A 13,980-nucleotide genomic window follows, 5' to 3' on the forward strand; every position below is an offset into this window, starting at 1 on the left:
AGACTCCATACCCTGGGACTGACTACTGTCTCCCAGGGTATGTAAAGTCCCTATTGACTTTACTAGTCAATTCTTATGAACTAAACCAGTACAACCCATCTTACTATGGAGGTACTTGGAAGGGTTAATGGTTTTTCCCTAATGTTCATTTTCGAGGGGGTACCGTACAGTCCCTCTCTCAAAAGTTTCTGGCTTGTGGCAGTGGTTACTATCGTAAATATTCAACCGCGAATATTTCCCTATGGGATTTTCCCATTGTTCGAGGCTACCACTTTTACCGGTCAAGTGGCACAGCGAGTAGAGCGCTCGCTTTGACATCAGTGCAGAGCCTGCTAACGCAGGTTCCAATCCCGGCAAAGCCAAACTAAGCCCTTCATCCATCCGAGGTCGATAAATGAGCACCACACACCGTGGGTAATAATAAGCAGCGCTCAGATACCTGAGGGTTTGTAGCGCTATATAAATGCCAAATTATTATTATTATTACTGACAGCCTCTAACATACCGCCGGTTTATTTTTATATTAATTTTACTTCGGTATGTTTTTATTGCCAGATCTTTGATAAAATTTCTTTCTCATGTCTCTCTGAAATCCTAACCTGGGTCGGGGATCCTTTGTTCGTCCTTTTGGTGGGCTTCTGCACAGAAGCCCTCCCCTAGGTGCCACTGAGTCTGGGGTAGACAGGATGTGTGGGAGAGGGGGGAAATAGGCACCCTGGACAGGGTTGCCTACGCAACCCACGTTTTACTCTGCCCTGGTAGGCTGGGTAGGGGGGTTCTCCCGCTAGGAGAGCTACCCCACTGTTTTGAGTGACACATAGGCTGTATGAATGGGAGTCTTGCTGCATAAAAGCAGGGCCCTGAGGACTGGAGGACAAGGCGTTGTGACTGGAACTAAGAAGCCGAAGAGGAGAGAAGCCAAAGACATCTGCAACGACTGAACCACAGGTGAAGCCCTGCTGCAGATCCTTACCACTTTTCTCCAACGACTTGAGAAGATCTTCACTTGCAAGAGTCTTCTTCCCTTGAGCTGGTGGGGCCAACCAGTACGTCAATCGCCTTCTCGGACCTGCCTTGGTCGAATCGCCAGTGCCAAGCACTAGGAAACTGGATAGCCAGGCAACCGTCCACCACGACCACGATTTAAAGGAGTGTACCTTTTATTCGTCGGGCAGCACCGTGGATGGTTTCATCCCTGGGCAGTGCAGTAACTCAAACCTTCCTCAACAATGAGAGTCCCTTTTCCTCTGCTGGATGTCCCGAACTGCAGGAACGGCCAGGAACAACCGCCATCGCTGGAGCCTCTTCCACTATTAAGGTACATTGTTCCGTCAGGCCGCCCTTTTAGTTGGGTACTGCTAAAGGTGTTTTAAATCCTTTTCTTACGGGTTGGTCACCCCTATCATCTAACTTGGTCTTACACCTTCTGCAATCGCCTTTTCGAATCATTAAACAAAGACTTGACTGCAGCGACTAGAACATTTGGCTCCTGGGCACTTTGCCCTGTACCACTGACTCTGGCACAGGCCTTTTGACTCTGGCTAAATCTGTTACAACTGCCTTCTCTAGATTGCGTCTCACCTAGAAATGTGTTGGTGCACCTAACTCTTATAACCACCTTTTCCTTCCCTCTTTTTCAACGTGTGAAGTGCCATTTTGCTCGGTTTTCACCTCAGTATTGCATATGCTAAAGTACTGCCTTGCCTAACTTGTTCACAATCTTCCTGGGAAGTGTTGCTGGTGTGTTAAAGAGTATATTCCTTTATAACTTGTCCTTTCCCTCCCTTTTGAGAAATTGATAGAGTGCCATTTCTGCTTGGTGTTCACTGTGCCATTTTGCTCAGTTTTCACTCCTGCTCAAACTTGTCTACAATTTAAATAGGGAGTTGTGTATACTTTTCTTGACTGATTTAACTTGCTTTTATAATAGTGATTTGTGTTTGAACATCAGAAATATATATATATATATATATATATATATATATATATTCTTTTTTATACCAAGCTTTGGTCAGTGTTTCCTTGTTTCATAGTACTGTAGTCCTATTGTGTAAACCCTGAATACTGCTCATCGCCCCCTGAGATAAGTCTGACTGCTCAGCCACAGCTACCAACTAAATCTGTGTGGTACAGACTGATACCAAAGGGGATTTATTGCTCTCACCTGTAGTCCTAATCTAAAAGCAGTGGCTGCGAACTCTCAAGTGGTTAATAACCACTGAACAGGTTATCATGTCTGTTCTTGCGAGAGAGGGGCGCCCGCTACCTTTGTAAAACTAATCTGGTGTAGTGCTCCCTTAGGGAGCTGCAAGGGATTCTGCCTAATAGGCCATGTCACTCTGTTATTGTAGGTTATAAGGGCTTGCAGGGGGAAAGACACATTGACCACTTATGCTAAGATGAACACCAGAAAAAGACATTATAAACATCTAGGAGACTAGTTGCAGCAAAACGTGATGCAATTTGAATTTTACATGTTCTATGGGTGGAAAGGTCATTGAGAGAGTCACGCAAGTTGTTTATCGTTGGGTACTGCGAACGTCAAGTCTTATTTAAAGGATTAGGTGACCGCTTGATCTCCACTTCATGTGGATGATTCATTGAAGGATTTCTCAAGGGATATACAATCCTGCATGGTTCCGGGAATAGTATGTGGTCTTGGAATCTTGTGGTTGCAAGAGATTGAGGGCAGGATTTAGCGCTTGGCATTAGGATCGCAGCACATCTTTCCTGTTCAAGCAATTGGATTAGAAGTGAGTCTGAAATCACGGATAGATATGCAGAGAATAATGCGTAGCGTGCTGCATTTTAAGATGATTACAATAAATGATAACTCCCTATTGGGCTATTTTGGGAACCTTGTTGCTCAGGGAACTAAGAAATGTAACGCTCTAGGGGAATGTATTGATTCTTGCACGAGATTCCATAAAAAAAAATCAAGGGAGGGGCAGTGGAGGAAAATAGGTCTTCGGGGTTCATGGACTAATACTGCTCAATTATACTGATCACACTAATAATTAAAACATATTGCCCAGCACTGTGGCATGCCTCCTGCAAGTAACTTTGCGGCGTCCTGAGGAAAAGGCAGGCAAAGGTAACGCCTGCAAAGAGAGAGAGGAGGGGGCTGTGAGAGTGTCATGAATGAGTGTTACAAACATGCATTTCTCAAGTAGAGGATGGGGGGCCTGAGATGTTGGCGTGGACCATTGAGTGATCAGAGGGAGAGGGGTCTATGGGGGGGTGGGGGGGGGCGGAGGGGTCAGAGGAGAAAAGGGAATTCGAGAGAAAGAAAAGGCCAGCAAATCCTTTTGAAATGGGCCCCCAGGAGTCCTGGTACATGTTCAGAAGGCCCTGCATTTTCCTATTGCTTTGTATTTACCCATACCCTCTGACCCTTGCACCCCACGGGCGCTGCTTTTACTCTGGCTTATGCATCAATGGAACTCAGAAACAGTTACATGTGTGACCCAATATTCCATTCCCAGCGGATAGTATAACAGCAGCAGCCGTGATCTGCTGTTCCAGCGGAGAGGCCCTGGTGTGAATGGGCAGGGACAACCCTACCTCCCTCTTGTGGGTAGATTTTGGATCGTTACGATTCCCTGTTGCTCTAATATTCTGCATATTATGGTAACGGACCCCACTATCAGATGCCACCTGTGGTGAGAAGTCAGACTCGTGTGCATGGAAGGCTGGGGCTCACAGAGGTCACTTCGGTTTGAGAATTTCTTTAAATCGGACATTTTACAGCGCGTGTATTATGGAGGAGACCCCCTGCAGCTCCACCTCCCTGTATTACCCTAAACCGTCCCACCGCCCCCCTGCCCCCTCACCCCATCCCCCCTCCTCGCGGCACATGTGCTGAATCCTCCCAGGGTTAGAATCCTCCTATCTCCGCATTTTACCGGACTGAGCACGGGTCACATCACAGAGTCTAAGGCATTCAAACCCAGCCAACTTCTTCAGCATTAAGTTTACGGATTCCATAAGTGAGAAACAAAACAAGCCTGGCCCCGCAGTGAGGATGAAAAGTCATCCCACATGAAGGCTCCGCATTTCTGCAGCTTCTAGCCCGCCTCCCCCACGCTTGATGCTTTCGCTTTCACATATGTTCCAGAGGCTGACCGGTCGTGGTCAAGCCTCTCTCTTCCTCTCCTCCCTGTGGGGGAAGGGGCGTCCCCAGGTGGACCTGGAGCCAGCGCGCGCTCTGCTGCACTGCGCCGCCTTTCATCCCCATTGAGACTTACTTTGATGGGCGACGCCGGAGCTCTCCGCCGCTAAGAGGAGGTGGAAAGGGGTCTCCTGAGGCTGGTGCTGATGGCAGGAACAGGAGCTGTGAGCACTCTAGAGACTGTCACCAGGAGACTCTACCAGCCTGGAAGCTTTATGACTGCAGACACCTCTGAGTGGGCGGCTTACGACTGAAAACACTCCCAGATCCGGCTTCCGGGAGGCTTGACCGTGTCCCCCTCATCAGGCCAATCCCTGCTTTACAGACCTTCGTTCTCTGCTCCGCCTCTTATCCTGTTCACGTCGCTACACGGTGTACGTGAACAGGATAAGAGACGCAACAGAGAATGGCCATATGTACAGCCGGGATTGGCCTGAAAAGGGAGACACGGACAAGACTCCCGGAAGCCGGATCTGGGAGTGTTTCCAGTCGTAAGCCGCTCCCTCAGAGATTTCTGCAGCCATAGAGCCTCCATCCAGGCGTCTCTGCAGCCATACAGCCTCCAGGCGTCTCTGCAGCCATACAGCCTCCAGGCGTCTCTGCAGCCATACAGCCTCCAGGCGTCTCTGCACCATACAGCCTCCAGGCGTCTCTACAACCATACAGCCTCCAGGCGTCTTTGCAGCCATACAGCCTCCAGGCGTCTCTGCAGCCATACAGCCTCCATCCAGACGTCTCTGCAGCTATACAGCCTCCAGGCGTCTCTACAACCATACAGCTTCCAGGCGTCCCTACAACCATACAGCCTCCAGGCGTCTCTGCAGCCATACAGCCTCCAGGCGTCTCTGCAGCCATACAGCCTACAGGCGTCTCTGCAGCCATTAATCCTCCAGGCGTCTCTACAACCATACAGCCTCCAGGCGTCTCTGCAGCCATACAGCCTCCAGGCACCTCTGCAGCCATAGAGCCGCCAGGCGCCTCTGCAGCCATAAAGCTTCCAGGCGACTCTGCAGCCATACATCCTCCAGGCATCTCTGCAGCCATACAGCCTCCAGGCATCTCTGCAGCCATTAAGCCTCCAGGCGTCTCTGCAGCCATTAAGCCTCCAGGCGTCTCTGCAGCCATAGAGCCTCCATCCAGACGTCTCTGCAGCTATACAGCCTCCATGCGTCTCTACAACCATACAGCCTCCAGGCGTCTCTACAACCATACAGCCTCCAGGCGTCTCTGCACCATACAGCCTCCAGGCATCTCTGCAGCCATTAAGCCTCCAGGCGTCTCTGCAGCCATACAGCCTCCAGGCGTCTCTGCAGCCATACAGCCTCCAGGCGTCTCTGCAGCCATACAGCCTCCATCCAGACGTCTCTGCAGCTATACAGCCTCCAGGCGTCTCTACAACCATACAGCTTCCAGGCGTCCCTACAACCATACAGCCTCCAGGCGTCTCTGCAGCCATACAGCCTCCAGGCGTCTCTGCAGCCATACAGCCTACAGGCGTCTCTGCAGCCATTAATCCTCCAGGCGTCTCTACAACCATACAGCCTCCAGGCGTCTCTGCAGCCATACAGCCTCCAGGCACCTCTGCAGCCATAGAGCCGCCAGGCGCCTCTGCAGCCATAAAGCTTCCAGGCGACTCTGCAGCCATACATCCTCCAGGCATCTCTGCAGCCATACAGCCTCCAGGCATCTCTGCAGCCATTAAGCCTCCAGGCGTCTCTGCAGCCATTAAGCCTCCAGGCGTCTCTGCAGCCATAGAGCCTCCATCCAGACGTCTCTGCAGCTATACAGCCTCCATGCGTCTCTACAACCATACAGCCTCCAGGCGTCTCTACAACCATACAGCCTCCAGGCGTCTCTGCACCATACAGCCTCCAGGCATCTCTGCAGCCATTAAGCCTCCAGGCGTCTCTGCAGCCATACAGCCTCCAGGCGTCTCTGCAGCCATACAGCCTCCAGGCGTCTCTGCAGCCATACAGCCTCGAGGCATCTCTGCAGACATAGAGCCTCCCTCCAGGCATCTCTGCAGCCATACAGCCTCCAGGCGTCTCTGCAGCCATTAAGCCTCCAGGCGTCTCTGCAGCCATAGAGCCTCCATCCAGAAGTCTCTGCAGCTATACAGCCTCCAGGCGTCTCTACAACCATACAGCCTCCAGGCGTCTCTACAACCATACAGCCTCCAGGCGTCTCTACAACCATACAGCCTCCAGGCGTCTCTACAACCATACAGCCTCCAGGCGTCTCTGCACCATACAGCCTCCAGGCGTCTCTGCACCATACAGCCTCCAGGCATCTCTGCACCATACAGCCTCCAGGCATCTCTGCAGCTATACAGCCTCCAGGCGTCTCTGCAGCCATACAGCCTCCAGGCATCTCTGCAGCCATAGAGCCTCCATCCAGACGTCTCTGCAGCTATACAGCCTCCAGGCGTCTCTACAACCATACAGCCTCCAGGTGTCTCTACAACCATACAGCCTCCAGGCGTCTCTACAACCATACAGCCTCCAGGCGTCTCTGCACCATACAGCCTCCAGGCATCTCTGCAGCCATAGAGCCTCCATCCAGACGTCTCTGCAGCTATACAGCCTCCAGGCGTCTCTACAACCATACAGCCTCCAGGTGTCTCTACAACCATACAGCCTCCACCATACAGCCTCCAGGCATCTCTGCAGCCATAGAGCCTCCATCCAGACGTCTCTGCAGCTATACAGCCTCCAGGCGTCTCTACAACCATACAGCCTCCAGGTGTCTCTACAACCATACAGCCTCCAGGCATCTCTGCAGCCATTAAGCCTCCAGGCGTCTCTGCAGCCATTAAGCCTCCAGGCGTCTCTACAACCATACAGCTTCCAGGCGTCCCTACAACCATACAGCCTCCAGGCATCTCTGCAGCCACACAGCCTCCAGGCGTCTCTGCAGCCATACAGCCTACAGGCGTCTCTGCAGCCATTAATCCTCCAGGCGTCTCTACAACCATACAGCCTCCAGGCATCTCTGCAGCCATACAGCCTCCAGGCACCTCTGCAGCCATAGAGCCGCCAGGCGCCTCTGCAGCCATAAAGCTTCCAGGCGACTCTGCAGCCATACATCCTCCAGGCATCTCTGCAGCCATACAGCCTCCAGGCATCTCTGCAGCCATTAAACCTCCAGGCGTCTCTGCAGCCATTAAGCCTCCAGGCGTCTCTGCAGCCATAGAGCCTCCATCCAGACGTCTCTGCAGCTATACAGCCTCCAGGCGTCTCTACAACCATACAGCCTCCAGGCGTCTCTACAACCATACAGCCTCCAGGCGTCTCTGCACCATACAGCCTCCAGGCATCTCTGCAGCCATTAAGCCTCCAGGCGTCTCTGCAGCCATACAGCCTCCAGGCGTCTCTGCAGCCATACAGCCTCGAGGCACCTCTGCAGCCATAGAGCCGCCAGGCGCCTCTGCAGCCATAAAGCTTCCAGGCGACTCTGCAGCCATACAGCCTCCAGGCATCTCTGCAGCCATAGAGCCTCCCTCCAGGCATCTCTGCAGCCATACAGCCTCCAGGCATCTCTGCAGCCATACAGCCTCCAGGCGTCTCTGCAGCCATTAAGCCTCCAGGCGTCTCTGCAGCCATAGAGCCTCCATCCAGAAGTCTCTACAACCATACAGCCTCCAGGCGTCTCTGCACCATACAGCCTCCAGGCGTCTCTGCACCATACAGCCTCCAGGCATCTCTGCAGCCATAGAGCCTCCAGCCGTCTCTGCAGCTATACAGCCTCCAGGCGTCTCTGCAGCCATACAGCCTCCAGGCATCTCTGCAGCCATAGAGCCTCCATCCAGACGTCTCTGCAGCTATACAGCCTCCAGGCGTCTCTACAACCATACAGCCTCCAGGTGTCTCTACAACCATACAGCCTCCAGGCGTCTCTACAACCATACAGCCTCCAGGCGTCTCTGCACCATACAGCCTCCAGGCATCTCTGCAGCCATAGAGCCTCCATCCAGACGTCTCTGCAGCTATACAGCCTCCAGGCGTCTCTACAACCATACAGCCTCCAGGTGTCTCTACAACCATACAGCCTCCAGGCGTCTCTACAACCATACAGCCTCCAGACGTCTCTGCACCATACAGCCTCCAGGCATCTCTGCAGCCAGACAGCCTCCAGGCGTCTCTGCAGCCATTAAGCCTCCAGGCGTCTCTACAACCATACAGCCTCCAGGCGTCTCTGCAGCCATTAAGCCTCCAGGCGTCTCTGCAGCCATACAGCCTCCAGGCGTCTCTGCAGCCATTAAGCCTCCAGGCGTCTCTGCAGCCATTAAGCCTACAGGCGTCTCTGCAGCCATTAAGCCTCCAGGCGTCTCTGCAGCCATACAGCCTCCAGGCGTCTCTGCAGCCATACAGCCTCCAGGCGTCTCTGCAGCCATACAGCCTCCAGGCACCTCTGCAGCCATAGAGCCGCCAGGCGTCTCTGCAGCCATAAAGCTTCCAGGCGTCTCTGCAGCCATACAGCCTCCAGGCATCTCTGCAGCCATTAAGCCTCCAGGCGTCTCTGCAGCCATTAAGCCTCCAGGCGTCTCTACAACCATACAGCCTCCAGGCGTCTCTGCAGCCATTAAGCCTACAGGCGTCTCTGCAGCCATACAGCCTCCAGGCGTCTCTGCAGCCATACAGCCTCCAGGCGTCTCTGCAGCCATACAGCCTCCAGGCACCTCTGCAGCCATAGAGCCGCCGGGTGTCTCTGCAGCCATAAAGCTTCCAGGCGACTCTGCAGCCATACAGCCTCCAGGCATCTCTGCAGCCATACAGCCTCCAGGCATCTCTGCAGCCATACAGCCTCCAGGCGTCTCTGCAGCCATTAAGCCTCCAGGCGTCTCTGCAGCCATAGAGCCTCCATCCAGACGTCTCTGCAGCTATACAGCCTCCAGGCGTCTCTACAACCATACAGCCTCCAGGCGTCTCTACAACCATACAGCCTCCAGCCGTCTCTGCACCATACAGCCTCCAGGCATCTCTGCAGCCATAGAGCCTCCATCCAGACGTCTCTGCAGCTATACAGCCTCCAGGCGTCTCTACAACCATACAGCCTCCAGGCGTCTCTACAACCATACAGCCTCCAGGCGTCTCTACAACCATACAGCCTCCAGGCGTCTCTGCACCATACAGCCTCCAGGCATCTCTGCAGCCATAGAGCCTCCATCCAGGCATCTCTGCAGCCATAGAGCCTCCATCCAGACATCTCTGCAGCTATACAGCCTCCAGGCGTCTCTACAACCGTACAACCTCCAGGCGTCTCTACAACCATACAGCCTCCAGGTGTCTCTACAACCATACAGCCTCCAGGCATCTCTGCAGCCATTAAGCCTCCAGGCGTCTCTGCAGCCATTAAGCCTCCAGGCGTCTCTACAACCATACAGCTTCCAGGCGTCCCTACAACCATACAGCCTCCAGGCGTCTCTGCAGCCACACAGCCTCCAGGCGTCTCTGCAGCCATAAAGCCTACAGGCGTCTCTGCAGCCATTAATCCTCCAGGCGTCTCTACAACCATACAGCCTCCAGGCGTCTCTGCAGCCATACAGCCTCCAGGCACTTCTGCAGCCATAGAGCCGCCAGGCGCCTCTGCAGCCATAAAGCTTCCAGGCGACTCTGCAGCCATACATCCTCCAGGCATCTCTGCAGCCATACAGCCTCCAGGCATCTCTGCAGCCATTAAGCCTCCAGGCGTCTCTGCAGCCATTAAGCCTCCAGGCGTCTCTGCAGCCATAGAGCCTCCACCCAGACGTCTCTGCAGCTATACAGCCTCCAGGCGTCTCTACAACCATACAGCCTCCAGGCGTCTCTACAACCATACAGCCTCCAGGCTTCTCTGCACCATACAGCCTCCAGACATCTCTGCAGCCATTAAGCCCCCAGGCGTCTCTGCAGCCATACAGCCTCCAGGCGTCTCTGCAGCCATACAGCCTCTAGGCACCTCTGCAGCCATAGAGCCGCCAGGCGCCTCTGCAGCCATAAAGCTTCCAGGCGACTCTGCAGCCATACAGCCTCCAGGCATCTCTGCAGCCATAGAGCCTCCCTCCAGGCATCTCTGCAGCCATACAGCCTCCAGGCATCTCTGCAGCCATACAGCCTCCAGGCGTCTCTGCAGCCATTAAGCCTCCAGGCGTCTCTGCAGCCATAGAGCCTCCATCCAGAAGTCTCTGCAGCTATACAGCCTCCAGGCGTCTCTACAACCATACAGCCTCCAGGCGTCTCTACAACCATACAGCCTCCAGGCGTCTCTGCACCATACAGCCTCCAGGCGTCTCTGCACCATACAGCCTCCAGGCATCTCTGCAGCCATAGAGCCTCCAGACGTCTCTGCAGCTATACAGCCTCCAGGCGTCTCTGCAGCCATACAGCCTCCAGGCATCTCTGCAGCCATAGAGCCTCCATCCAGACGTCTCTGCAGCTATACAGCCTCCAGGCGTCTCTACAACCATACAGCCTCCAGGTGTCTCTACAACCATACAGCCTCCAGGCGTCTCTACAACCATACAGCCTCCAGGCGTCTCTGCACCATACAGCCTCCAGGCATCTCTGCAGCCATAGAGCCTCCATCCAGACTTCTCTGCAGCTATGCAGCCTCCAGGCGTCTCTACAACCATACAGCCTCCAGGTGTCTCTACAACCATACAGCCTCCAGGCGTCTCTACAACCATACAGCCTCCAGACGTCTCTGCACCATACAGCCTCCAGGCATCTCTGCAGCCAGACAGCCTCCAGGCGTCTCTGCAGCCATTAAGCCTCCAGGCGCCTCTACAACCATACAGCCTCCAGGCGTCTCTGCAGCCATTAAGCCTCCAGGCGTCTCTGCAGCCATACAGCCTCCAGGCATCTCTGCAGCCATTAAGCCTCCAGGCGTCTCTGCAGCCATTAAGCCTACAGGCGTCTCTGCAGCCATTAAGCCTCCAGGCGTCTCTGCAGCCATACAGCCTCCAGGCGTCTCTGCAGCCATACAGCCTCCAGGCACCTCTGCAGCCATAGAGCTGCCAGGCGTCTCTGCAGCCATAAAGCTTCCAGGCGTCTCTGCAGCCATACAGCCTCCAGGCATCTCTGCAGCCATTAAGCCTCCAGGCGTCTCTGCAGCCATTAAGCCTCCAGGCGTCTCTACAACCATACAGCCTCCAGGCGTCTCTGCAGCCATTAAGCCTACAGGCGTCTCTGCAGCCATACAGCCTCCAGGCGTCTCTGCAGCCATACAGCCTCCAGGCACCTCTGCAGCCATAGAGCCGCCGGGTGTCTCTGCAGCCATAAAGCTTCCAGGCAACTCTGCAGCCATACAGCCTCCAGGCATCTCTGCAGCCATACAGCCTCCAGGCATCTCTGCAGCCATACAGCCTCCAGGCGTCTCTGCAGCCATTAAGCCTCCAGGCGTCTCTGCAGCCATAGAGCCTCCATCCAGACGTCTCTGCAGCTATACAGCCTCCAGGCGTCTCTACAACCATACAGCCTCCAGGCGTCTCTACAACCATACAGCCTCCAGCCGTCTCTGCACCATACAGCCTCCAGGCATCTCTGCAGCCATAGAGCCTCCATCCAGACGTCTCTGCAGCTATACAGCCTCCAGGCGTCTCTACAACCATACAGCCTCCAGGCGTCTCTACAACCATACAGCCTCCAGGCGTCTCTACAACCATACAGCCTCCAGGCGTCTCTGCACCATACAGCCTCCAGGCATCTCTGCAGCCATTGAGCCTCCATCCAGGCATCTCTGCAGCCATAGAGCCTCCATCCAGACATCTCTGCAGCTATACAGCCTCCAGGCGTCTCTACAACCGTACAACCTCCAGGCGTCTCTATAACCATACAGCCTCCAGGCGTTTCTGCACCATACAGCCTCTAGGCATCTCTGCAGCCATAGAGCCGCCAGGCGCCTCTGCAGCCATAAAGCTTCCAGGCGACTCTGCAGCCATACAGCCTCCAGGCATCTCTGCAGCCATACAGCCTCCCTCCAGGCGTCTCTGCAGCCATTAAGCCTCCAGGCATCTCTGCAGCCATAGAGCCTCCCTCCAGGCGTCTCTGCAGCCATACAGCCTCCAGGCGTCTCTGCACCATACAGCCTCCAGGCACCTCTGCAGCCATACAGCCGCCAGGCGCCTCTGCAGCCATAAAGCTTCCAGGCGACTCTGCAGCCATAAAGCTTCCAGGCGACTCTGCAGCCATACAGCCTCCAGGCGTCTCTACAACCATACAGCCTCCAGGTGTCTCTACAACCATACAGCCTCCAGGCGTCTCTACAACCATACAGCCTCAAGGCGTCTCTGCACCATACAGCCTCCAGGCATCTCTGCAGCCATAGAGCCTCCATCCAGGCATCTCTGCAGCCATAGAGCCTCCATCCAGACATCTCTGCAGCTATACAGCCTCCAGGCGTCTCTACAACCGTACAACCTTCAGGCGTCTCTATAACCATACAGCCTCCAGGCGTCTCTGCACCATACAGCCTCCAGGCATCTCTGCAGCCATAGAGCCGCCAGGCACCTCTGCAGCCATAAAGCTTCCAGGCGACTCTGCAGCCATACAGCCTCCAGGCATCTCTGCAGCCATACAGCCTCCCTCCAGGCGTCTCTGCAGCCATTAAGCCTCCAGGCATCTCTGCAGCCATAGAGCCTCCCTCCAGGCGTCTCTGCAGCCATACAGCCTCCAGGCGTCTCTGCACCATACAGCCTCCAGGCACCTCTGCAGCCATACAGCCGCCAGGCGCCTCTGCAGCCATAAAGCTTCCAGGCGACTCTGCAGCCATAAAGCTTCCAGGCGACTCTGCAGCCATACAGCCTCCAGGCGTCTCTACAACCATACAGCCTCCAGGCGTCTCTACAACCATACAGCCTCCAGGCGTCTCTGCACCATACAGCCTCCAGGCATCTCTGCAGCCATAGAGCCTCCATCCAGACGTCTCTGCAGCTATACAGCCTCCAGGCGTCTCTGCAGCCATACAGCCTCCAGGCATCTCTACAACCATACAGCCTCCAGGTGTCTCTACAACCATACAGCCTCAAGGCGTCTCTACAACCATACAGCCTCCAGGCGTCTCTGCACCATACAGCCTCCAGGCATCTCTGCAGCCATAGAGCCTCCATCCAGACGTCTCTGCAGCTATACAGCCTCCAGTCGTCTCTACAACCATACAGCCTCCAGGCGTCTCTACAACCATACAGCCTCCAGGCGTCTCTGCACCATACAGCCTCCAGGCATCTCTGCAGCCATAGAGCCGCCAGGCGCATCTGCAGCCATAAAGCTTCCAGGCGACTCTGCAGCCATACAGCCTCCAGGCATCTCTGCAGCCATTAAGCCTCCAGGCATCTCTGCACCATACAGCCTCCAGGCACCTCTGCAGCCATACAGCCGCCAGGCGCCTCTGCAGCCATAAAGCTTCCAGGCGACTCTGCAGCCATAAAGCTTCCAGGCGACTCTGCAGCCATACAGCCTCCCTCCAGGCGTCTCTGCAGCCAAACAGCCTCCAGGCGTCTCTGCACCATACAGCCTCCAGGCACCTCTGCAGCCATAGAGCCGCCAGGTGCCTCTGCAGCCATAAAGCTTCCAGGCGACTCTGCAGCCATACAGCCTCCAGGCATCTCTGCAGCCATAGAGCCTCCCTCCAGGCATCTCTGCAGCCATACAGCCTCCAGGCGTCTCTACAACCATACAGCCTCCAGGCATCTCTGCAGCCATAGAGCCACCAGGCGCCTCTACAGCCATAAAGCTTCCAGGCGACTCTGCAGCCATACAGCCTCCAGGCATCTCTGCAGCCATAGAGCCTCCCTCCAAGCGTCTCTGCAGCCATACAGCCTCCAGGCGTCTCTG

General features: G+C 55.1%; 2 protein-coding genes across 6 annotated transcripts in view; one reads left to right on the top strand and one right to left on the bottom strand.

The window, feature by feature from the left end:
- Positions 1–4,477, bottom strand: part of LOC138498201 (GTPase IMAP family member 4-like) — an 88,011-nt gene extending 83,534 nt beyond the window's left edge. For 2 of the 5 annotated variants that reach the window (XM_069622085.1, XM_069622080.1), the window contains exon 1: positions 4,248–4,475. The gene's annotated coding sequence lies outside the window, so the exon portion shown is untranslated. Of the gene's footprint in view, positions 1–4,247 lie in introns of all 5 variants that reach the window. The other 3 variants (XM_069622084.1, XM_069622082.1, XM_069622079.1) reach the window with 2 other exon arrangements.
- LOC138498454 (collagen alpha-2(I) chain-like) lies at positions 1,184–11,978 on the top strand. The gene is made up of 5 exons (XM_069622205.1): positions 1,184–1,318; positions 6,934–7,676; positions 7,770–9,453; positions 9,555–10,216; positions 10,310–11,978. The coding sequence occupies exons 1-5, from the start codon at positions 1,184–1,186 to the stop codon at positions 11,976–11,978; spliced, it is 4,893 nt and encodes a 1,630-aa protein (XP_069478306.1).
- The last annotated feature ends 2,002 nt before the right edge of the window (positions 11,979–13,980 follow it).

Source organism: Ambystoma mexicanum, chromosome 5q, assembly GCF_040938575.1.
Source record: "Ambystoma mexicanum isolate Mex_15411 chromosome 5q, UKY_AmexF1_1, whole genome shotgun sequence".
Lineage (NCBI taxonomy): Eukaryota > Metazoa > Chordata > Amphibia > Caudata > Ambystomatidae > Ambystoma > Ambystoma mexicanum.

Coding starts and splice junctions, on each gene's coding strand:
- LOC138498454 (XM_069622205.1), top strand. CDS start 1,184: ATGGTTTCATCCCTGGGCAGTGCAGTAACTCAAACCTTCCTCAACAAT. Junction 7,677..7,769: donor GCCATAGAGCCTCCCTCCAG/GCATCTCTGCAG, acceptor GCGTCTCTGCAG/CCATAGAGCCTCCATCCAGA. Junction 10,217..10,309: donor GCCATAGAGCCTCCCTCCAG/GCATCTCTGCAG, acceptor GCGTCTCTGCAG/CCATAGAGCCTCCATCCAGA.